At 49.1% G+C, this 25250-nt stretch overlaps 1 protein-coding gene across 4 annotated transcripts in view; it reads right to left on the bottom strand.

Annotated features, from left to right (window-relative positions):
* Nucleotides 1-25250, bottom strand: part of LOXL2 (lysyl oxidase like 2) — a 40983-nt gene that overhangs the window by 2903 nt on the left and 12830 nt on the right. For all 4 annotated transcript variants that reach the window (XM_082072448.1, XM_082072450.1, XM_082072449.1 and 1 more), the window contains 8 exons: nt 15154-15365; nt 10957-11179; nt 8508-8691; nt 6681-6832; nt 6173-6340; nt 3132-3297; nt 2411-2654; nt 22-137 (listed from right to left, as the gene is read on the bottom strand). In XM_082072448.1, coding sequence (XP_081928574.1) covers nt 22-137; nt 2411-2654; nt 3132-3297; nt 6173-6340; nt 6681-6832; nt 8508-8691; nt 10957-11179; nt 15154-15365 — 1465 coding nt within the window. The remainder of the gene's footprint in view (nt 1-21; nt 138-2410; nt 2655-3131; nt 3298-6172; nt 6341-6680; nt 6833-8507; nt 8692-10956; nt 11180-15153; nt 15366-25250) is intronic.

Raw genomic sequence — 25250 nt, 5'->3', positions numbered from 1 at the left:
GCACAAAGGGCTCTGGCAAACCTGCTTCGCACTCGGTGTCCTCCAGGCAGAAACTGGCTTTGTGTCCCTCGGCCACCTTGGTTCCGTTGAGGTTCAGCAGGTCGTAGTGGGTAAAAACCTCCATGCTGTGGTAATGCCTGCGAGGCACAGAGAGAAGGAGCTTTAGGGAAAACACACACACCTCTTTATCATCATTACCAGGTCTAACAGGCTGTCCCAGCAGAGATTTGGATTTGTACAGCCCGGAGTTGACTCTTTGTGCTGTTTCATCCCTCGCGCCAGGAATTTCACCTCCCGCCCCCATCGCCACGGGGGTAAATACCGAGAGAGAAATCACAGCCAGGAAATATTCCCCTGGGCATCATCGCCCGTGCTGGCTCCTGGCCGGGATATTTGTTTCTATATCAAGTGCTAAAGCTGTTTCATGAAGAGCCCCAGTTGTCCCAGGATAACGGAAGGAAGAGAAGTAATACAATCAAAGCCATCACCAGCCAGGTCATCATTTCTAGCAGCCCCATCACTTACCAAAACGAGAAGTATTTCTCCTTGCAAACAGAGCTGGACGTACCCAGACCGGCAACCTGGCTATTTGTATTTATATATTGCCTTTGAAGCAGCGGAATGTAAATTTATTGGCAGCAAACTAACAACAGATGGAACCAGCTTCTCTCGGCACTCGCCCCGCTCAGATCTAAACAATCTGACAGCTGGGTTCACACATGAGACGTCTCATCATTTTAAATGGGGACGTGTTAGTGTCAACGCGGCTCGGGCTGCGAGCAGGAGCGCTCCAGCACTCCTGGGCACGGCAAGTTAGGCTGGAGCACATAATTTGGGCTGTAAACCCCAGACTAGCAAAGTAGAGACCGCAGCTCTGAGTGGTGCAACTGCACAGACAGAGCTTAATTCAAAAGGCGTTGCTTAGGAGTTTAAAAAAACAAAAAGGGAGAAAACGGTGCAAAAATCCTCCTTTCCAGCTCTAAAAATACTCATGGCTTAAAAGCTTCCAGCCATCATTGCAGCATCACCCTGTGCACATAATTAGAAGGTAAAGGAGGAGCAAGGAGGGAAGAGGAGGAGATTTTTCCTTTAGAGACTGAGATTCTTCTCACCTCCTTACCAAAAAATCCTGCAAGCACAACACTAAATAAAACACCACCTGCCCAAAGTTCATCCCTTTCCACTCCCTGCTACAGGTCTTTCCCATTTGTTGCTCTACTTGCACATCCAAAGCCATCCAAACAGCAGCTCCCAGTGATGGAGGGAGGAGAGCAGCGGCATTCTGAGCTGCTGCCTCTGAGGCTGCTTAGTTTGGCTGTCTCTGAGAAAAACTGGAGTTTCTCAAGTCTGACTCAGTTTCTGAACTATGGCTGAATCATTCAAAGCGGCGTTTGCATCCTGCTGTTTACAGACTGGAAAGACTGAAGAGGAGCTGAGTTCATCCTCCTCTGTGTAAACAGAATCCAGTTTAAAGCCCCCAGATGGCTCTCGGCATCTCCCTGATGCTTTCCCAGTCTCTCCGAGCCTTTTTAACCACCCTACGATGTGCCCAAAGCCTCATGGTACCCAAATCTTCCCCCAGCAGGGTCAGAAAGGCAGAAACATGTCCAAGCGTCCTCCCCTAAACACACTATTTTCTATTTACCTTCAGTTCCGCGCTGCCCAGGTTTTAGTTCTGCAAATATTACAAACCAACCTGTCTGCAGGAAGAGTGGCCAGAATTTGCCCCACGCCACGATCTGAAGCTTTAAGAGCGATGTGGCGATACCTGCACCTCCTCGAGACTAGAAAGGACTCCTACATTTGAGTATTTGCTGCTCTAATGTTTTCACAAAGCGTTAAGTCTTAGCAGCAGGACGAGCTTTGCGCTGTGAGTCACTTAGCTCCCCAAATTAGAGAAAATCAACCGTATAACAAGCTATCATTTCAGAAGGAAAGCATCTGGATGGCTTGGTTCCAGCTCCCTCTCCTCTTTCTGATTTACTTTGGCAGAAACTACCGGCTTCCCCCTGAAAAATGATGCGTTTCTGGGGGAGAATTTACTGTTTGTCAGAAATAAGCACAGCACAGTCTCCCAGCTGTACACAGTTTAAGTGGGGTCGAGATGCATTTTTGTAAAAAAAGCCGAATTACAGTGTGTTCTTGGGTCCTTTCCCAGGTGAGGGAATTGGCTCAGATGGCCGCACCTTCCCGCACACAGCAGGTCCATAGGCATATATGCATATCCCCATGTGCTCCCAATGAGAGCTGCACATCACATACCATTCCATATTATAATTCCTACAGTAATAAGCTGGTTTTCTGCCATCAGAGCATCCCAGCTGCCCTAACGCAGCAAAACACCCCGGTGGTCAGCAGAGAGGGACGGAAGAGGCGCCGACCGCACCGACCCGATTTTCGCGGCGCTCACCGGTGACAGTCGTGCCAGACCCAGGCGTGGCGGCCGTTTTTGGGGCGGAAGTCGGACTGGCCGTTGTTGTGGATCTGGGAGGAGAAGCGCAGCAGGCGCCGGTAGCCCGAGGTGACTGAGGTGTTGGCGGCGGAGCTGGCCAGGCAGTTCTCCTCCAGCGCGCACTGCAGCATGAACATGGGCCGGTCCTCCAGGTACGCCGTCTGCTCCACCAGCTCCGCGTTGAGCACCAGGTCCGGGGCAGCTGGTTTGGGGGAAAGAAGGTTTGAAATTAATTGATAAGCTGCTAAAAATACCCCACAAGTGCCTGCCAGAGATGCAGCCCATTCCTTGCGTCATTTCTCAGCCCCATCAGCAGGAATTTGCCGCTGTTTTGGCCTCGAACAAGCAACAGGATGAGAGGAAACGGCCTCAAGTTGCACCAGGGGAGGTTGAGGTTGGAAATTTGGGATCATTTCTTCCCCAAAGGGCTGTGGGGCATTGGAACAGGCTGCCCAGGGCAGTGCTGGAGTCACCATCCCCGGAGGGTTGGACAGACGCGGAGATGAAGTTCTCAGGGACGTGGGGCAGTGCCAGGGGCTTGGGAATGGGTGGACTTGATAATCTTAAGAGTCTCTTCCAACCAAAATGATCCTATGATTCTATATCCAAGGCCACCCCCCTTTCTCCCATCTCAGGGCAAACACTTATGCAAAAATCAAATAAACCCCACGTTACTCACTCTCGGAGCAGGACACACCAGCACCGAAGCGACCGCCTCCTCTGGGACAGGAGACGTGGGCTCCATCGTGACGGCAGTGGGCCAGGGACATCTCCGTCCCCGAACACTTGACGCCGCTCATGACCACGTTGTCAGCGCTGACGTCCCCGTGCCAGTACCAGGTTTCCTGGGCAGAAAAAAGGGCATTTCACACGCTTGTTAGTGTTTAGAGGACTGCAGGGGGAATATTCACCTCCCCGTAACTTGCTTTGCTCCCCCGGCAAAGATCAACGCAAGAGCCAACACTATCAAGGAGATGGATGTTGCCAAAGGATGCTGGAAATTCATGGAATGAGCCCGAGCCTGTTTAAGCAAAAAGCTAAGACTGGGATTAAAACCATGTTCCCTGCCCTGACCATCTTACTAGTGTTAAGCAAATCTCTCTCCTTGTTTCTGAGCTGGTTTAAATCTCTGCTTGTTTTTAATCCAGCTGTGAAGTCACTTTTCCACCCTGCTCTGTCCATCCTTGGGCTGTTTTAAGTCACTTAGGCTGTGCCTTTGGGAGAGATGCCCGGCAATTAAATCACATCTGTCTTGTGACATCTGTGCACTTGGGAGGGCTACAAGTAATGCCAGAATGGCTGCTTGCACGGGGGGGGAGGCAGAATTAACAGCTGTGCTGGAAATGCTGGTGGAAATGAGGCATTGGAGGAGCACCAGGACTAACAGGGTCTGCATCTCTTGGTTCTGAGCGGGGATTCACAAATGTTCAAACCCTGCTCACTACTCATCTTCATCACCCGCTTCTGCAAAACCTGTGGGAATGTCAGAAAATTAACTCACAGCATAACACCACCCCCAAAATTAAGTGTGCTAAACCCTGATGAAGCTGCAACTGCAAAGCTTGGGAGAAAGGAAGAAATAGAAGAAGAAGAAATAGAAGAAGAAGAAATAGAAGAAGAAGAAATAGAAGAAGAAGAAATAGAAGAAGAAGAAATAGAAGAAGAAGAAATAGAAGAAGAAGAAATAGAAGAAGAAGAAATAGAAGAAGAAGAAATAGAAGAAGAAGAAATAGAAGAAGAAGAAATAGAAGAAGAAGAAATAGAAGAAGAAGAAATAGAAGAAGAAGAAATAGAAGAAGCAGCAGCAGCAGAAGAAGAATCATCATATGATCTTTTAGTGTCAAAACTTGGAGCACGTTTTCAGGAAAAGAAACCCCATCTGTACCATCGCTACAGGCTGTTTGTGAGCTCCGTTAGCAACACTCTTTGCACACACACACACAGGGCCGCCCTGTTCTACACAGTGTAGCTTTATGCTCCTGTAGCTGGTGCAGCCGGGATACGCATAAGGGCCTTTTCTGTTCTAAATACCAGCAGTCTCGGCTACAGGAAAAAATGTCTTGTTTCTTGCTGGGCTCTCAGGGCTATGTCAACAGAGCCAGGCAGCTGGAAAGGCAAGTGTTGAGCGGATTTGGCTATCCTCAGCACTTATATGAGTCAATCAGCTGGAGGAATCAGCTTGAATAGGGGAATCGCCTCGATAGCGGCTTGGGCAGCTCCAGCATCCTACCTCCCAGCTCCCCGACCTCGCTGTGTCCCTTGGGGACCTGCAGATCCATGGAAAACAGCTAAAACGCTTGGAATCTGCCTGCCCACAGTCCCAGTGTGTCCTTCCTGGATCCTGGCTTGGTCATTGCTTAAAGACAAACTCATCTCCAGGCGGAGTCATAACCATCTGCCTACGGTCTCCCGTGCTTTCTCAACACGCACCCACCAGCCCCGGGATGCTGAGGTTTTGAGGCATTTTGGGGCCTTATTGTTCATCCCAACACAAAACCAGCAGGCACTGGGCAGAGAGGAGAATCCTCACTGGGTTTATCAGCAGAACCGGCTGCATCCGAGCACCGAGCAGGCAGGAAAATACAGCAGAGCTGGGGGAACGGGGACAGGCTCTGCTCTCCATGACCACATTGGGCTCGTTTGCCCAAGTTTTCGATTTCCGGAAATTGTTTGGGGAAAATAGTTTTCCTTCCAGAACTGATCTAAGGCTGTTTTCTGTGTGCGGGTTTCCATCTACATAAACACACATGCAGTTTATTTGTTCAGTGGCTGTTTCCCCAAAGCTGCTGGCAATGGCTGATTTTCAGTTGAAATGCCTCATCAAGGGGCTGCATTTCCACAGCAAGCTCTGGCAGGGGATTACTTTGTCCTAGGGAGAAACCAGTTTATTTTAGGAGCCAAAACCTTAATTTTCCCAGCGTCTGCAAACCACAATAAAGACCCAGAGGTTATATATTTCCTTTCAAAAAATCTACCATCACACCTAGCTCTGCCTGCCCCTCTTTCACGTTGTGACCCTTGAGGGATGTGTCAGTACAGAAGAATATCTGACACCACGATTATTTGCCTACACCAGCTGCTTATCCAGCCATTTATCCAGCTGGGAACTGGGTGGGAAGCTGTTGCTTTCCCTCTTCCAGCTCTCCCCGTTGCCTCTTGCTTTCCTCCATTCTGCCATTCACTGCGCTGGGAAAGAACACTTTATTCCTTTGTGGTTATCGCAGGCTCGTTAGTTGGAAGCTTTCATGCCTTTATTAAGGGCCATTCTTAGTTGTGTGCAAGCAGGGAGGGTTTAGGGCATTTGTTGTTAGAGGAGCAAGAAATGCATACGGCTGCACCCCACACCAGTGTACCGAGAAGTAACTGCAGGGGCAAAATCAAATCGTTTTCGAGTGATTTGACACTGGGTTAAACTTGGCTTCAACTCTTCACTAGCTCGGGGAGGGACAATAAAGTGCACAAAGCCACCAGCTCGACCAGGTCTAAGGGAGTCGGACTTCCCAGGAAAGCTGAGCCTAAAACAAGCTCCTTCTGCTCTGGGTTCCCCCCAGTTGCTGTTGTGCAATGAGTTTTTAACCAGGGTCCCTCCAGCTATCGCCTTGAAGCTGAACGCTGTGGTTTGTGGTTTGTATTCTGAATAAAAAAGCTTTCCCCCTCCTCCAGCAGCACCTACCCGACCGAATATCTGCAACACAGGCATGGGAGGGAATGGGGACGCACCTGGAAGGCATGGCTGGCGAAGCCCAGGCCCAGCTGCCGACACACCACCATGGCCTCCACCGTGCCCCAGTTCTCGCTGCAGACCGTCCCCCACCTCAACGTGCCGTTGCGTTCCGCCAAAACCTCCACCCGGCCCTCGTACGGGTTGCGGCCGCCGCTCAGACGCAGCTGCAGGGCGTAAAACGTCAATAAACATCATCACAAACTTCATAGGGAAGGGGCAACAGTCGGGCAAGCGGCGCTCGGGGTCTTCTCAAGGCTTGTGGTTGAAGTCGTTGAGCCCAGAAAGCCCAGCTCAGCGCTCAAAGACCCCTTTGGGGGCTTATAAATGGGTGAAAGAGCTCAAAGCTCAATACAAAAAGGCAGCATTTGCCCTCCTAATACAATACAGATGTTAAAATCTAAATGGAAGGTGAAGCAATTCCCACCCTGCACTGCACGGGAGGGCAGACGCTGCTCCAGGGTGAAACCCCCTCGCCGCGCTCACAGGTTTAATTTGGGTTCTCACCTGATTCTGGAAACCCATGGCTGGGACGTTGCATCTCACGGCAGCGTCTTCCTCGTGGTTACAACCCTGCGACTCCGTGTTGAATTTGCAGTCCGTGAGGGATTTTTCAAAGCCCGTGCAGTCGATTTCGTTGAGATGAATCGGACCCATGCCTAGGGGAGGAAAAGAAGGAAAGGGTCCTTACCTTCTGCCCGTGCTACCATGTGGTGAAGAAATACCCAGTGACAGCTTATTAATACATCGCAGACATCACGCGGGCCTCTAGCATTCAAAACACCGTGATCCTGAAAAAACTCCAGTGATTTCTTGTAAAAATAAAAAGCTGCAAGGTTATTATTAATAATTCTACCGTTACATTCTTTCCAGTAGTCTCTGGCACTCCAGCGTGCAAGGAACAGAGAAAAAGCCAAGTTTCCTTGTTACATAATTTACAAACTTCAGCTGGAGGAATTCACAAATTATGACCTTTTGGCTGGGTCTGTTTGCTGGAATCTGCTCCCTGGCGAGCCCTGATATTTAGAGGGGACATCCACACGTTTGCTTGGACAATAAACCATAACAGCACGGGCATGTGTGAGAAGTCAGCGAGCTCTGGGGCAGCTGTGACTCCAACAACCCCGACGGCAACAAGAGGGCGTAATTAAACCCCCAATGATGAGGCTGGTCCTGCAAATCAGCCTTTGAACACACAAATGCACTGAGATGCAGCCGTAACAAAGCAAAGTGTAAATATGGACGCGGAGTTTAGAGACTCCTCTGTGCAACGGGAGGTGAATTTGGGCCAAAAGAGCAGCTTTTCCTACCAGAGCGCAGCAATGCGGCTGCTGAAGGGAGTTAGCAAGTGCTCAGCATCCCGGAGGACAGCTTGTGACAGCGTGCAATGACTCTTTGCCGGTGTTCATCATTAAAAGAAAGGAAAAGCGAGCGTGCGGGAACGGGCAGCGGCTGCTCAGAGTTTCCAGGCTGCGGATTCGGCAGGAACGGCACGTTCTCCCCCCTCACGTGGCAGCCGCTTCCCCCCCCATCGATGATTTTGCTGTTTCCTAGAGGCAGCTGAACACATCAGCAGCTCCTCGCGTCCCACCGCAAGAATTTTCTTGGCAAATCCAATGCATAGGTCACATTTTGAAGCTTTACAGATTGCGGTCAGCACCGCTGTGCTTTACACGTGTTGGTACTTTCCCTCCCCTGCTCCAAGTCATGATGGGCTGAAGATACTGGTCTCACACTAGAAGGTCTGGTTGGTGTTATTCTCCTCAGGGTTTTTGGGAGCAAGGCGTGTGAATCAGAAGGTGGTTTGTGAGGGCGCGCGTTAGGCTTTGAGTTGCCACTCGCCACAGTTTGGGATTGAAACCAACTCCCAAACACAGGAAATCCAAACCCAGACCTGGCTCTGAACCATTCAAATGCCCTTCTATTTATAATGGGCTAAATTTGTGTTCTGGTCTTAAATTGGAGAGCGTTTGAAGTCCAGATCCAGGACCCATTTTTGCCACGAACCTTCTAGTAATGTGTTTACACCGTGATGTGGACCTAGAGAACTTCTAAAGGGAATTTGAGAGGAACGGATGTGATAATGAAGAGGTAATTACTGAAACAGACGTCTGAGGGAAAGGTTCAACTCATCATCACTAGACTTCTCTCAAGGAATCTCAAGATTGTTCTAAGTTACATATTCCAGTTCGGCCTCAAGCTCCTGGGCTCAAGAGACTTATTAAGGGTAGAGAAAACTATTCCTGGTCCCCAAAACGAACACCCCAGTGAAAATACGCTCTGTCCTGCAACGTGGAAGGGTTTTCCTAGAGGTGGATGAGGTGGAGGTCTCACCTTGGCCGAGCCTGGCGCCCGTGATGGCCTCCTTGGCGCTGCCGAAGCCCAGCTCCCGGCACACCACGCTGGCCGACACCAGGTTCCAGTTGTCGTCGCAAACCGTGCCCCACTCCCCGTTTTTCAGCACTTCCACGCGCCCTTCGCCCGTGTTGGCTCCTCCTTTCAGCCTCACCAGGGGTTGCTGGAAGACACAGAAAGGGTGTTACGACCGCCGGCCTCGTCTTACGGATCTTATTTACAGGATATTACAGGGAAGTTGTGGCGCAAAAAGTATTAATATTACCCTGAGGCATCTTAACCACCATGTAATGCAAAAGGTTAATGGGAGATCTTTATCTGCTAAGGCTTATGGGATGTGTAGACAGATGTTTCTCGCGGGCAGAAAAGAGTTGTCTTTGTTCTCTGCAGTTTTAGGGCTTGGATTTAGTAGCTTTTCTTCACACAAGAACCCTGCTGGATATTCACCAACCCAGCTCCCATCCCGTATCTCTTGGGGTTTGGGAGCCGCACTGAGCCAGCCAGCACAGAATCACTTTGGTTGGAAAAGACCATCTACCTGTTGCCAGATGGATTCATTTGCTGTGCAGATCTCCAGATCAGGGTCCTGAGTTAACCGAGGAGACCAATGTGGAATTCAAGTCACCTAAAACCCATGTGGTTTGTGCAGAGACACAAAAAAATAACCCCTTTGCTTTTAAAACTGGAAGCATATCCAGTTTTCCAGGCTGGGGTCACAAAAAGGACATCCAAAGCCTACACAAAGGCTTAAGGAATTACTTGGCAGCGTGTGTGGCTCAGAAGATTAGTCATGATTTACAAGATCTTTCACCTTCGAGGCCTAGATCCTGCAAGCTCTCGTGCAGAGAAGAGCCTGGATTCCAGGCGAGCAAACCAGGGCAACAGCCCATTGCTCCTAAAGTCACAGAGCTACAGGCCAAGATCCACAGCACCAAAAAACCCATCTAACCCAGCATTAAGAGCCTCCAGGTTCCAAAATCAGCCCTGCATTCTAAGGCTGTACATAGTTACAGCTGGAAAACTTCTCCTAGCATCACCCTAAAACACGTTTGCTGCAAGTTCAGCTGTTCTGTCGCATTCAGTCGCCCCATTGACACTGAGAACAACTTGACTCCAGGGTCGTTTTATAACAGCTTTTTGCATATCTTAGAGTTTTTACGCTACACTCAGCCCTCTCCTCACTAGACTAAACAAACGGAGCTTATTCAGCCTTTTCTCTAGGCCGTGTTTTCCTGTTTTCTCAGGGCATTTCTTCGCAGGAAACGCAGGGGTAGCGGAAACACCAGCTTATTTCCCTCGTACCTCAACAGGAGAAATGACCCAGCAGCGTTTAAGTGGCTGTGAAACAGCAAAGCCCGGCAGCAACTGGGCACAAATTCAACTGGCTCGAAGAGAAACGTGACAAACGTATTTTCTTACTACTTGCTCACAGCTTCGCCAGCTGCAGCGGCGAGCCGGTCTCGACCATTGTGGGCCTATAGACAAACACGGCACCGTGAATTTGCGGGGATAGAAACTCGGCAAGAAAGACAAGGGGACATTGGCACAACTGTCTGGTTTGCGGCTAATGAAATTTAACAAGGGAAAGTGTAGAGTCCTGCATCTGGGCAGGAACAACCCCAGGGTCCAGTATAGGTTGGGAAATTACATGTTAGAGAGCAGTGTAGGGGAAAGGGAGCTGGGGGTCCTGGGGACAGCAGGGTGACCATGAGCCAGCACTGGGCCCTTGTGGCCAGGAAGCCAATGGGACCTGGGGTGGGTTAGAAGGGGGTGGTCAGTAGGTCAGAGAGGTTCTCCTGCCCCTCTGCTCTGCCCTGGGGAGACCACACCTGGAATCTTGTGTCCAGTTGTGGCCCCTCAGTTCCAGCAGGACAGGGAACTGCTGCAGAGAGTCCAGCGCAGGGCAACAAAGATGCTGAAGGGAGTGGAGCATCTCCCGTGTGAGGAAAGGCTGAGGGAGCTGGGGCTCTTTAGTTTGGAGGAGACTGAGAGGGGACCTTATTAATGTTTGTAAATATATAAAGGGTGAGTGCCACAAGGATGGAGCCAGGCTCTTCTCGGTGGCAATCAATGATAGGACAAGGGGTAATGGGATCAAGCTGGAACACAAGAGGTTCCACTTAAATTTGAGAAAAAACTTCTTCTCAGTAAGGGTGACAGACACTGGCCCAGGCTGCCCAGGGGGGTTGTGGAGTCTCCTTCTGTGCAGACATTCCAACCCGCCTGGACACCTTCCTGTGTAACCTCATCTGGGTGTTCCTGCTCCAGCAGGGAGATTGGACTGGATGAGCTTTTGAGGTCCCTTCCAATCCCAAACATACTGTGATACTGTGATACATGCAGACATATGTTCAGGCCTGATAACTCACGGTGAATAGTTACACTCCTTGGCTTTTCCTGCTCGAGAGGTTGTTTAATCTCTGCTCACCTCTTGCCTGAAGGCTTTTCGGAAGCCGCTGTGGCTGCTGGGGGCGAAGGCGCGTCCGGGGACGCAGCTGACGACAGCGGGCATCCCGTCCTCGCACGTCACGTTCTTCCCCGCGTCCACGTTGAGGTGGTTGCCCAGTTTGCAGCTGGAGATGTGAGCTTCGTTCCCACTGCAGTCCATCGAGTACGGCCAGTAATGCTGCTTCCTTCTGCTGGCAAACATCCTTGAAGGAATAAAAGAGAACAGGAATCCATAAAAGCTGCACTGATGTGGCTCCATTTGGGAAAAAAATGCCTTGAAATGAAATGAGGGTTGAATGACGTTATTTGCTCATACACACAATGAGTCTCTGTTAAGGTGTCACACTTGGGAGTTAATAAGTCATCTCCTTAAGCTAAAAATCAGAGCGTGGATCAACAGTGCAGCTAGAGCAACAAATATGCACATAATAGAGATCTACGTTATGTAGGGGTCAGAGATGAGTTAATTAAAATCACAGTGTACAAACAGGGCCTGTGCAAATGAAGGTGGGTGAGTTTGGAGTGCAGAGCCCCCCAAAAGCTCTGTCCTGTACTCGAGCTCTGCTCTTTGCCGGCCACCACCGATCAGCTGGGAGAAGACGACGGCAGATTGGGAAGAAAACCCACGGCCCTTCGGCATCTCTCAAAGCTGCGGTGTTAACAACCGTGGGCCTGAAAGCAATTTCCGAGAGCGAGAGCAATTCCCTTGATGACAAGTTCACAGCAGAGGAGATTGGCAGCGGTTGCTGCTTCTGCTTCCCAAAACGTAGCGCTTGCCTGGAGTGGCTCCAGGGACTCCTGAGGGGGAAAGGGCATGTGTGATAAACCAGAAAATAAAGTAATCCAGCTTCATCCTAACTGTGTTGTCGGATGAGTCTATCGGACCTAAAATAGTCAATGAAATATGGGTCACATCGTTACCAAAAGGGAAATGCTAGAAGTTGAAAAGGCGGCGCAGAGGAGGCGACGCCCTGCGCGATGTTTGACGTGGCTTTGCGAGGTCCCTGGGCTGCTCTGCTCCAGGAGCAGCTGCCACGCAGCCCGGCTGCTCCCAGGATCAGCCGTGATAAATGGCACAGCGAGGTGTGGGGAACTTGCCTGGAAAAAAAGCAGCACCAAATAGGGATTAACTGCAGGACAGGGAGCCTGGGCAGCATCTGGGGAAGGGACAAAGAGCTTCCCAAAGGTTTGGAAATAAAGCGGACAGGGCAAGTTTTTCCCACTGATGCTCTTTGGGGGTCCTGTGTGGGCTAATTTGGACAGTCCCAGCTGCTCAATGGGACCATCTTCTCCCCTCTGCTTGCTAAGCTTTGCTGACAAGCTCATATGGCTCACGGCCACTGATTTATCCCTTCTGGAAGCAAATTCCTCTGGGTTGGGGTTATGGCCAAATACAGCTGGTGTGGAGATAGAGATGCAACTGCATCATGTGCTGGGAGCAAAGCTGAGCTGAAGGATGGAGGATGGAGCAGGGCTGAGATCCACCCCATAGAGCAGCGACCGAAACCCTGCCTGTCTTGGGGGTAAAACACCGGCTGTCAAACTCCAAATCCGCCAAACCAGGTGTCAGGGACCCTGAATGGACAGAAAATGAATAAGAAATACAAAGTGGGGATAAAAATTAAAAAAAATGGAAAAGTAAAGCCAGGGAGGATGCAGGCAGAATGTGCAGAATGCTCCGCGGACTCAAAGCAGACAAGAAACACAGCCCGGCTTAGAGAAGTAATTGCGGGGATGCCTTAGAATAGCAAACAATGACCTCAGCCTGGAAATTTCAGGAGGCATCAACATCTGGTTGGTATTAACAGCCCTTGGTAGGCTGGGGAGAAACAGGCAGAGAAAGCCCCACCTCATTTCCCCAGACCAAATATATGAAAGAAAAAAGAAGGGAATACAGATGATCTCTATGGATAGAAACTCAGGGCATTCTCATTTACATTTTAACACAGAAAGTTTAGCCAATTCCAGGTCAAATTGGAGCCCAAACCATTAAGGCATCGGGTCAATCTCTCTGCCTTAGGCATCTCCGGTCACAAGCTTCTACTCTCTCCATCCACAAAATGCATTTAATTCTACTCTGCTTTCTCAATCAGAGCAGGAATCGGGAGGAGGAGTTAACAAACGGTGCTTATATAAAAATCACTTTGAAGAATTAACAAGAACATGGAAACAACATTGAGGTTTGTTTTGTTTCCGAACATAAATCGCGCTGTCAACTGCAGAGTCTCGGTTACATTCAGCACTCAAACCCTGGCACCGGGACAGCAATGAACTAAGTTGTTTTCTTTCAAGCGAGATCCATCTGCAAATCATTTCACCTCCCACCATTGTGCAGGAGCAGGGGATCAGCTCGCAAAGCTGGGGGGTGTGGGGAGCGGGACGGGGGCTGTGGGACGGGGACACTCGCAGCCCCCCCGGCAGAAACCCAATTCCAACCCGTCTCCAGCTGCGGGAGAGGATCCGCTCTTGGGAGAAATGGATTGACAAATTAGGGAGGGCAAGACCCGAGTTCTGCCAGCACAAAGGTAAATGCCCCAAGAACGACCGCAGCCTTTTAAACTACACTAGCCAAGCAAAACCGCCTAGCTGACAAAGTTCTACAAGGCTTTTCCCTCCAATAAAATGCCATCCCATCTTCTTCCAACCTGGGAAAATCAGTCTATTTTCCAACATATCTTTTTGTGGGCGCAGGAGCCCGGTGAGATGTCGCTGCTTGATGAAAACAAGTAAAGGTGAGGGAGGTTTTAGGACACCGTCTGTCCGGCTCGGTAGCAGAGATCTCCAAGCCTGGTATTTGTACTTTCATAGCTCCAGTGAATGGGATTTTCAACATTGCTGAATATTATGCTGAACAACTGTGCCTCAGCTTTTCCATCCCTACATGCACCATTGCAAGAGACAGGGCGATTACCAAGCACCCTTTGATTTAAGGCAGATGGCTCCAGCTGCTCAAGTTAATGCTTTTCTTGGAAACACCACAACTGAGAAGCAGGAAAAACCGACTTGGTCTTCCTAGAGGTAATTTATTGTGCCCTCCTGCTCTGACGCAGGGGATGGGAATCTCAGAGCTGAGATTGAGGGAGATGTTCTGCACAAACACTCCTCAAACTGATGTCCAGGGCAAAACATGAGACCACCTGGTAGCAATTAGTAATTCACTGCTCGTCTTCCTGGGAAGCTTGAAAACAGGATTCCACTCGGGTTATTGTATATTCTTTGTGCTGCTATATAGGCTTTGTGCTATTCCAACCCAAGGACCTCTTCAATGGATCATGATCTGGCTAATGAAAGAAATGAAACGTGGCCAGACGGTTGCAGAGGAGCTTTCAGAAATAGCGATGGCAGAGGCCAAAGGGAGCAGGCAGGAAAACCACAACTCCTGCACGGAGAATTCGGTTCTCCCCTTAACCACTCGATGCTTTCCCGCTCTATGGGTCACAGCCTAGGAAAGCAACGAGACAATTTCACTTAAGCTATATTGCATCTGCTTTAGGGTGTTGTTTCTAGGGAACAGTGTAGGAAGAAGCGAGTCTGTGATGGAGGCTGGTGACAAAACCCAAGCTGAAGCAACAGAAGAGCAGAGCTCCTGGCTTTCAACGAACAAGAATCACAGCCCGAACTGATCAGCTTTCAGCTCTGAAACACACAACGTCCTCCCTATGGATGGCTATTTTCTTCCCTCATGTTAAAGCAATCTACAGTTATAGGAAGGAAAAGCAGCACTGAAATCATCCCACAAAAGCAGCATCTCAGATGTCCAGGCAGAAGCAGCAGCTCGGTTTACTGATAGAGTACAATTAATTTGCTCAGTTCCATCCTCTGCACACAACACAGAACCTGAAGTTCCCACTGGTGAAGGAAATGACTGCGCTATAGCTGGAAACAACACAAGATTTACCCACATCTGTCTACATCTCCTACCATAGGACCTATCGAACACAATTGATACCACACCAGGTCTTCGGCCCGAATGGTGAGGATCAAACGACTCCTGTCTGCTCAGGGAAATGCTTGACATTTCAAATATTTACACAGAAGGAAAACCTGATCTGAAGGAATGAAGCAGTTGGAGGTTTTTCCACCTCAAGGTCTCCAGTGTCACTTGACAATTTGCATTTTCGAACAAGGCCCCGAGTGTTCAAAGAAACTCGCGTCTCACGCAAAGCTCTGCTCTTACTTGTAGACGTTGGTGTTGTATTTCCTCTCGCTCGGAAACCCGAACATGCCACAGACGACACGGGAGTTTTTCATGGTCCAGTGCTTGTCGCAGATTTGCTTCCAGGTCCCCTCGTCCTTCACCTCCACGTACCCCTCGGTGACAGGCACCCGCTTGCGGTAGGTGGCGAGGATGGGCCGGATCCTTATGTCCTCCACCTGGATGTTCATGTTCTGCAAGCCAAAGAAACACGGATTATAGCGGTTTGCAAGGAAACTGGTCGCGTGGCTTCGAAACGGGGAACTAATTCCAGTTCTGTTCAGGGTTAATGGAGGCAGAAAGGATGAGCTGTTTAGGAAAAGACACAACGGGAAAGGAAAAGGCCTTTCCACCTTGTGCAAACTCATCTTGCCAAAGAGGCTGCTTTTCCTTGTTAAAAACAAGCATTATTTTACAAATGGCTACCGAACAAATCTTTGTTACATTTAATTCACTGAAGTGCTTGTTCCTGAAGCGCAGTGACCTTAGTCTTAGCTACTATAGAAGTGAACCAAGCTTTGCTAGGGCCGGCTTAACACTGGGAGCCTGCAGAGGAGGACTTTGGGGCTCTCATCAAGCCTTTCCCACTGTGAAAACTGGGATCCCAATGTGCTGACACTGGCGTTTCACCCCGAGCCAGGTTCCTCCTCCACTGCAGCGTTACTGGGGCGGCAGATGAGTCAGGAAGGTGGAATGGAATGGATTTCACATTTGGAGCCTACGTGAGGACGCTGCACAAACAAACCCTTCGCAGAGACCCAAGCCCAGAGCAAAAGGCTGACTGGAAAATATCCGCCACGGCAAGCGATTACAAAAGAGCTACTGAAAATTGTTATAACTTGCTTCCAGGAGAGCTTTTCTTGTCCAAAAAAAAAAAAAATAGAGTATAAAACCACGTGGTCCCGCTCACAGTTACATCAGGACTGAGGAATCCTCCCCTCCTCTCGCTCAAATTCAATCGCTCGGAAAAGAAAAATGCCCAGAGCTTTAAAGAGACACGAGCCTCTGTATAGCAAGGCACTTAAGGCACTTTTTTCCCCCTTTTCTTCCCCTCAACCCCTTTTTTATCGTCTGCGTTTTCCACCCAGTTTTACAGATCACTGATTCCTCCTTCCACCGTGGATGCTGGAGCATCCATGAGATGCCCCCAGTGACCCTGGCAAACAGGACCCTGTGATGTACCCAGTAAGGACAGTGCCACCCACACACAGTTCATAGTCTGGGCTTTGCTTTGGAAAGCTCCTGTAGCCCTCAAAAAGAAAAATACCCCCACAATGATATCCAAATTTGTTACATCTGACGCATCTTAAGGTGCTCAAAGGGTCTGATTGCAAGAGCAAACTTGTGCACCCTTTTGCAGCCTGGGAGGTCCGTCTGCAAAAGAAATGTGGCAGATTCTTTTGAAATATTGCATGGCGTATGACTATGTGCTGTCAGAAGAGCAGCAGAGCCTCTGTGCATCAAAGGTGTCCCCAGGCAGGTTTCCAACACCTCCAACTCCCTTTTCCCCCGGTGTAGTTTAGGAAACGTTTCCAGCTCTTCCCTTGATGGAGAAAATGTGTCTACCCGGAGCCACAGGCTCCAGGAGCACCTTGTTTCTCTGCTCTACCTTGCCTTAGTTTCTTCACCAGGAAACAAGAGGTAATCACAGCCTTAAATCCGTTTGGAAATAGTTTTGACCGCTGAAAGTCTAAAAGCGTTTGTAATAAAAGGATTAACCCAAAGGACACAGAGCCAAAGCTTAAAATCGCACTGGAAAAGCACATGAAAAGATAGTAACCGAGGAGGAAATCTGCATTGAGAGCTGAGAAAGGGGGCGAGACAGCCAAAGTGAGTTTCTCCATCTGTGACGGCAGGATATTTCCACCCTACATAAAGCACTAAGTGTGTTTGCAACACGTAGTTACGTCAGTATCAGCCCCGCTGCCTATTTAAGTAGCTGAAACGGAACATTTTCCCTGACTATACCTGACATGAGCAACGTGCTAAAACCCACACGTGTCTTTTGCTGGGCAGACGCTTCCGTTTTCCTTGAGTTTAGAAAGATCCGAGGCCACAGCCGGTCCTCAGCAGGAATAAACTGGGATTTCACACTGAGGAACCGCGTTGAACCCCCGTGTTTTGTGCTAAGCCCCGTTCAAATCACACCAAGTGCCGTTCCAGATGTTAAACATCTGCCTGATGCTTCCACCGCTGAGCAGCAGAGTCGTTATTCCCACATTGCACCTATTAGTCATCGTTAATCCATCACTATCCTCACTCCTGCATCACTAGAGGTCTCAGCGATGGACGGGGGTGAGAAATCTGCAAAGCCTCCAGGATAAACGGGGCACTCAAAGGGTGGGAGAAAATGAGGGTTCTCAGCTGCCTTTTGCAGATTGAGAAATAAGGTGCAGAGAGAAATGAAGACATCCAGCCCACCTCCAATAGCTGCCAATGAGAATGCTGAAGAAACCCACAGCAATTCGTCCCTGCTCTATTCCTGCAGCTTCCGAGCATCCGTATCCCACAGATTTTCCAAGCCAAGGGGTATATTTTAATGTTCAGAAACATTTGAGAATCCCTTGCTGGGATTTATGATATCAGAGCAACGAGAAACCAGAAACCAAGTCAGAAAAGGAAAGAGAGAGAAGTCACAAAGTTGCAAGAATATAAAAGCTCTTGGGGAAAAACGGGGAGCGTGACCCCGGCCAGGATTCGAAATCCCTGCATTTCCTACTGCCAGGCTGTGCGTTTGGGCAGCGCTTTCCCACTAACTGGTTGGACTGGGTTGTCCTGGATGGTCATTTTACAGACGTGAAAAATAAGGTGCAAACTTGAACGGCTGGATCTTGGGCTCGCAAAGACCCCGTCGGAGCCAGCGCGAGGCCTCGGGTACCGCTGGCTCCCAAAGGTCCCACCACACGTCCCTCTTCCCCCAGAGATGCTGACACACACACTAAAAGAAACGCTGCTCCGACCTGGGACTCTGTTCTAGCGAATCCAACCCCTTTGTGATTTTTTTTTTTGCCAAGGGAAAAAGAAGTGAGCAAACTAGAATGAAATAAGCCATCATTTCATACCCTCTAGGGTGTTTTTATCTCCAGATAGCTATAGCAGACCGGCACGCAATGACATTTTCATGATCTGTCTGAGAGCAAAACCAATCCACATCCATTCCCCTTTGGGCTCACAGAGAGTAGGTTTAGGGCAGAGAATTACTGATACAGCAACTCAAGGGTTTGCTGTGAGTCTGAGCAAACGGCTGAGAAGAATCCCAAGTGCTGTAGATATCAGCTTTACATAGGAAGATTAAAGAACAAAGGATAGAAATATGTATGCTGTAGGTTTCTCAAGGAGAAAGGGCCACTAAGAGCTTTCTCTTGATAACTCGTTGCAGATTTGAATGTTTTCCTTTCATTACGGAGTTTTTGTTACACCGGGAGTATTCAATAATGCAAATACAGGCAGATTTATACTTTATCTTCCAACACCGACGTGTAGAGCGGCTGGGCTAATGGTAAAAACAGGCTCCACATAAAAATCAGAAGCAAACAATACTTAATGGCTAGAACAGACCTCTTTAAATCACTCCGTCCCTGCTTTATGTACACGTGGAGACAAATGCCTACAAGTAGCGAGGAAACCTCATCTCCGAAAGTATGACTTATTTTCACATCGTAGCCACACACAGAAGCTCCAAGGTAAATCAATCCTTTGAAGGAGATCTGAGGATCGCAATGCAGGTATCAGCTGTGAAGTAAAGCTTTCAAAGAGCAACGCTGCCTCTAGGAAATAACGCTGGGTTGGCTGCACCCCACATTACAGGAAGGCAAATAGAAGCCCAAGCCCCGAAGCCAACGGGACACGGTTCGCTCAGTCTAAGGCTGAGCAACACAAAGCAGGGAGGGAGAAAACCATGCGCAGCTTCCCAGCACAAGGGGAAAACGCTGCTGAGGGTTTTTCTACCCATAAAGCAAGAAGAGGGAGCGAACCCAGAACAAGTCAACTGTCCTGGCTCGCGCACCACAGCCCTTCCCCGCCAGCCTTGCGCAACTCCCGCCATCCAGGCCAACAGCTGTGCAGATGTGCGCGCCAGCCCCTTTTCCTCTTGCCTTTCCTCCCCCTAAACTCTCAATCTTAGAATCCAGCTACCAGCATAATCAAGACCTGGATCTCCAACCTCTCCTTCGCTTATGAAACGATCCCACCCACACGCTCGAGGCTGAATCAGCTCTCGCCGTTGCTTTCCGCTCTCTAGAATGCTGGAGGAATGTTCTGAGGATGCATCGCGTGTCTCGCATTGCTGACCCCGGGCATGGAGCCTGCGGGTCTGCTCCATCGCTCCCGGCCTCACCCCTCAAACCACAGCCTTATTTTCACCAAAGTCACCCATTCTGGCACAAGCAACAAGAAATCCTAAGGCGTTTTTCTCCTGTTTGAGTTAAGCCTTGAAAGGTGTGAAGAAACAGAAAGCAAAATAAATCTGGAGGGCAGGAGGGGGAAGTGTAATACATCTATTCCTAGATTCAACCCTGGCTTCCGCATCAACCAGCTTTCCACTGGAGTCGCTTGATTGCATTTAATGGTATAAAAATCAGACCGTAGCTAAAATAACTCTGTGGTCTGAGGCTGAAGAGATGATGCTCAGTTCTGCCCCAGGTCTGTGTCATTGCAGCCACCTCCTCGCTGGCACCTCTTGCTTGTGCATCTTCACCTCTTCCGAAACGCAATGACAACGCTCTGCCCGTCTCACCCGCTCCGAATCGCAAAACCTTTGTGGCAACGGCATCACATCTGTATTTGCTCAAGGCAAAGATGCGATTTTGGCTGGGACTTCCAACATTTCTACAAGGCAAATCAGTGTGAAAATAAGTGAAAAAAATTAAAGCGTCCAGCTATTCTGGGTTGGGCCATATTCCCCTCCACCACACTCCTTTCTTGGCCAAGAGCCACATCCAAGACCTGCATGGCTGCTCCTCTTCAAGCTCGGACACAAGCGCCTGCTGCAAGCCAAGACTCTCGGTCACAAACCCAATGAATCTCAGCTTTGGAGAGCCAGGGCCTGCCCGGGGACAGCGAAGAGAAAGGGGCTTGTTTTTGAGCTTGCACAAAAGGATTCCTGGCTCGGAACGTTTTCACTTGAGCCTCAGCTGCTTTTGTTTCCACTCTCTGAACCAAACGCTTCCCCACGGCTTCAGATCTGATTGCAAAAACCAACATAACTTGTATAACGGTTTCTTTCACCTTTTGCTGTTTTTTGATGGCAGAACACTTATGCCCGGTAATTAATACCAAGAGCAGATTCCATTCCTAGAAACACAACTGTGACTTCGCAGAGTGCAGCCGCTGGTCCGGAATCCCCGGCTGAACTCAAGCCACAGCAGCTGGGATTGCAGAGGGGCTCTTTGGAAAAGCATCTCAATATTCACATTAAACACACGGCCATGCTCTCAGCGATGAGATTAAGGAGCCAGAGAGCTGCAGGTCTGCGCTGCTATGGTTGCGTGTGGCTCCCTTGCAGCCAGAGAAACGACTCAAATGCAGGCAGGAAAGTAACCGCAATGAAATTTTGCTTCTGTGTATTTTACTTTCTCATTTTATTTACAAAACCCATCCCCATGAGCGATGCTGAGGCCGGCAGAGCAGGAGCAGAAGCATTCGGTGCTGGCTCCAGCAGCTGCCTGGTCGCCAGGTGATGGTACAAACACACAGCTTTGGCAAAGGCGCATTTCTTACCACAAATCCTTGATTTAACAAACGCAAGGAGCCCGTGTGCTGTCTCCAGATAGTCCGTGTTTGTTTCTTTCCTGCTTTAAGATTGCCCATAATCCACTCAAACTGCTCCTTCCTTCCCTAGGCCTGACCTATCCCACCACCCCTTGGATGCACCTATTGGCATCATTTTTCATTTACAAGAGAGCTCCAGGATTTCTTGGCTTCCCAAACACCAAGGCATTAAGGCTGCAACCTGGACAAGAAATTAATTGATGTTTTGTCTTTTTTTTTTTCCCCCCATTTAAGAACATATCACAAAATCTTTCCACAAAGACTTTGCTCATCCCAGAGGCATCTTCTCTATCGAAACCCTTAAGTCCCTTCCCCTGAAGATGACTTTGTAGAAAGCTCTCTCTCCACATACACAGGAATGGGTGGAATCTGTTTCCATTTAAACATCTGGAGCTGCGCCTCTGAGTCACTAACAAGGTCCCAGCTGTTAAATAAACAGGCTGAAATAGATGCTGCAGGACAAAGAGGGGTCACCGACGGGGGACGGGAATCCCTTGGGAACATCACGCTGCGTTGGACCGCAAGCACTTTTTGTTCTCGTTTGTGCAGGACAAAAGTGTAAAGGGATGAGAGTGCAATTCAGGGTGAGGGTCCAGGAGCAAATACAGCACGGATTATAAATGACAAAAGCCGAGGCCTTTGCTAAGCCGTGAAATGCTTCAGCGGCAGCCTCGCCATTGCCAATGCAAAGCAGGGCAATGAAAAGCACCGGAGAAAAGAAAGGCTGGTGCTGGAATGGAGGGTGAGAAGGCAGGAGCACTGAACCCTGGAGATATCAGCTTTGGAGAGGATGCTGCACATCGTGGTCCGAGGGTTTCACGATGAGCAAAAGCTTTTACATTCTCCATTTCCTTCTGTTTTAAAGGCAATCTGGAGCAGACGCTGCAAGCTGGCCAAGTTTATTACCCGCACAAGATCATAGTCTGTTCTAAGGTTTAGCTAAATGGTTTATTGATGCATGCAACACGGAAACGGTCTCGCATCCAGCACCACAGAATCAGCTACTCAGGCCCTGGATACAATCGGTGCTGGGGACAAACAGGTTAATTTGTCCCCCGAGATGACAAGCACCAGAGATGCCCATCCTGACACCCGATGTCTCAGGAGCCACCACAAAGAAACACCAAGACAGGCAGTTAGAAACCATCACACACTGAAATTACAGCACTAAAGAAACACAATGGCTCACCCCAAAACAGATTAATTAATATTTGTCTGAAGTTAGCACCAGAAGAGATGCCGAGATCTCTTCTAGACACACAAAGCATCAGCTTCGGGGCTTATGCTTGGAGAAGTAAACATTTACACCAAGGGGAAGGAGATTCACTGTTGTCATAACAAACAGGCAAATAAACCTTTTATTGCCAAACGCTGAGAACCAGACAGTCAAGACACGGAGCTCAAGTCGCAATTTAGGTCACCAGCATCTGAAACTCCCCACAATAGAGTCCCCACTGATTTGTGTGGCAAACACCTGGATAAGAGGAAGATTTCCCCATGTGCCAAGGCACAAAAAATGTCCTTGTCCCCCTCCCCTCCTTCCACTCAGCAGCAGCTCAGCGTACAGCAGCATTTTATATGGTCTCATCCATTGAGCCCAGTTTAGTTGGAAGCAAAACTTACCCACCGATTAAGAAACTCCGACAATACAGTTCAATCCACTTTTAACCTGGCATAACCGCAGCCTTTAAGCCACTGGGCTTTGAAGTGAGACTTTTAATGCTTCACATACACCCAAAAGCGAAAAGGAAGCCAGAAATAGCAGCACAGCCTGGTGTGTTTAGCCAGACCTCGTCTGCCCACCGTCTGGCCAAAGCTGTGCTTTAATCCAGGTACCAGATCTATTTGTGAACTTGTAACGACTGCAGGAATTCGATATATTTAGAGTATGTCCTATTTGAAGCCTCCATGTGTGCACACAGAGGAAGAGGGTGGACAACAAATATTTTGTTAAGGATGTTTTGGGGGGATGGGTTAAAAAACCCAAACGCCTATCGTGCATTTATTTAAGAAATATATTAAGTGTTGGAGTTAGTTACTGTGGTCTTAAAACTGCTGGTCAGCCTGGTGAGGCAGTCGCAGGTGGGTCTGTGCCGCATTTGGACGGTACAAAGTGAAAAAGCAGGGATGGCATTTGCTGCTCGTGGTTTTGTGAACACACGTTGAATCATTTTCATTTCAGAGCTTCTGGCATCCCGCAAAGACTCAGGAAAACACTGCAGACTGTGCAGCATTCAAAGGGCAGGCGCTGGCACCCCGGAAAGGGACATTAAAGGGGGTCCGTGCTGCCCACCCCACGGCTTTCGCACACTCGTGAGCCGCACAACAAGAAACAGGCATCACTCCGCACCTTCTGCATTGATTTTATCCCGTTGTTTGTACGTTTTGCCCCAGCGTGTCAACAGGGGGACGCACAGATTGTGCTTCCAGCCTTTTTCCTCCGTTTCACTGTGTTTCCAGGTGAGTCCTCAGCTCGCTGCCCCTGCCCCACCAGATACAGCACTTACATGGGGCAAATAGCACAAGGTCCCATGTGCTCACAGATCTTCGGCTAAAGCAGCAGATTCCACTTGTTATATTTTACAAAGCTCAAACTATTCTATGTATATATTTATAGCACTTATTTCTCCCAAACTCCATCAGTTTCTGTGCTTTGAGCGCTTGAAACCAACATGATTAAACTTTTCCTTTGAGCTCCCAAGACACCACTGACAATGTTCCTGCCACACTAATTCCTACAAGAGCAACCAGCACAAATAAAATGGGTATTGTGCTGTGCCACAATGGTTAAACCCGACTTGTCCACCAAGCCACTAATGTGAGTTAGAGTAAGGAAAACAGAAAGTTTACCCCAGGCTGTGGCTAAAAAAGGAGGAATGCAAGCAAAAAATCAGATTCTGAGTTAAACAATGGTGGTGTTTTAACAGCAGCTTTGGCCTCATCAGGCAGGATGAGCAGATGTTGTGTGGAACATCCCAACGAGCAGGGTCAGCACCAACTGGAGTCCTGTGGGCAGCATTTACACTCAACAACAATTGCTGGGTTAAGCCCGGCTCAGCCACACGCTTGCGGCACTGCCAAGCACAGCTGCTGCTTTTATTTTAACCCTTTCAGTGTTCAGCTTACTCTCACAGGTCTGTGGGATGAGAGAGGATGTGATACCACAATATACATACCTGCTTTCTCCCTCCTAATGCTCCCAGAGGCAAACAGGTAGTAACACGCAACAATCAAACCGCAAGCCCTTGCTCTCTCCGTTCATAAGACTAAGTATTCAGTCTAAATGCTTTAAAAAGGGGGAAAAGCCTCTCTGTAAAACGCAGTCGATGTAATTACGCCCACATCAGCGCCGAACAAACACTCTCCGAGCTTTGAAAAGGTGAGCAACCTTCCGTGGTGACGCGGCCACCGAGCTAAAGGGGGATCAGGCTAATTCCGAGCAGCCAGCGGCCCGTGAAAGGGCTGCCCCGCTGGGCACATTCATCACCCTCCGAGAAACAACCCTTTGAATAAGTCCTGAGGCTAAAAAAGCCGCAGCGGCTGTGGAAAATAGCAAGCGAGAAATGATGGGGGTTTCTCTGATGGATTTCAGACCTGCCCAACCTCGGTCCTGGTAGAAGAATTAACCGTCCTCCTTTCTCTCTCCCGTCTTCTTATCACAGATCTTCCATCACTCACGCTGGACCAAAACGTTTTGCTATGGTAACTTGTCTTACAGAAGCAAGGGTGCCTTCCCACCAGGGTAAGGAACAGCTCAGGGACAGGACGAGAAGTGACGTGACCCTCAAAATATGAGCTGTGACGGGAAAAGATCGGCCTGACCATATCTACATCAGCCAAGTGGTTTATAGCGATGGAAAATCTCATTCTATACTACCTATCTGCAGCCCTTCCAAACTGGGAAATGGAGGTATGTACGTTGTCCAATAAAAATAAACTCTGCTTGAGGGTTATCCTGTTGCTTTAAAGAGAGTGTGAACTCTCTGCCTGTCAGATTTTAGGAAGCAAGGCCAGATTGGAGCAAACGGCAACTTGCAACAGCCCCTCCGAGCTGGAGCCCCGTCAAAATGAAGTCAGATATTATCTTTTCCCTCTTGGCTTTCCACGGTAAATCTTGGCAGCCCCAGAGAACTCAGCACTAAAGGGTCTTTAAGATGCTTTTAAATGATGAATTTATGATGATGTAGCTGTCCCTGGCAGTGGGGACACACAGCTCTGGGAAGCCCAAGGGTGATGGGGTATCCAGGATGCACAAGGTATGGATCTACCTGGAACGTTTGCAACAGGAAAGTGGAACAAAATCGCTGCTC

This window comes from Streptopelia decaocto, assembly GCF_964273445.1.
Source record: "Streptopelia decaocto genome assembly, chromosome: 25".
In the NCBI taxonomy this organism is placed as follows: domain Eukaryota; kingdom Metazoa; phylum Chordata; class Aves; order Columbiformes; family Columbidae; genus Streptopelia; species Streptopelia decaocto.
This window is presented reverse-complemented; position numbering and strand designations above follow the sequence as displayed.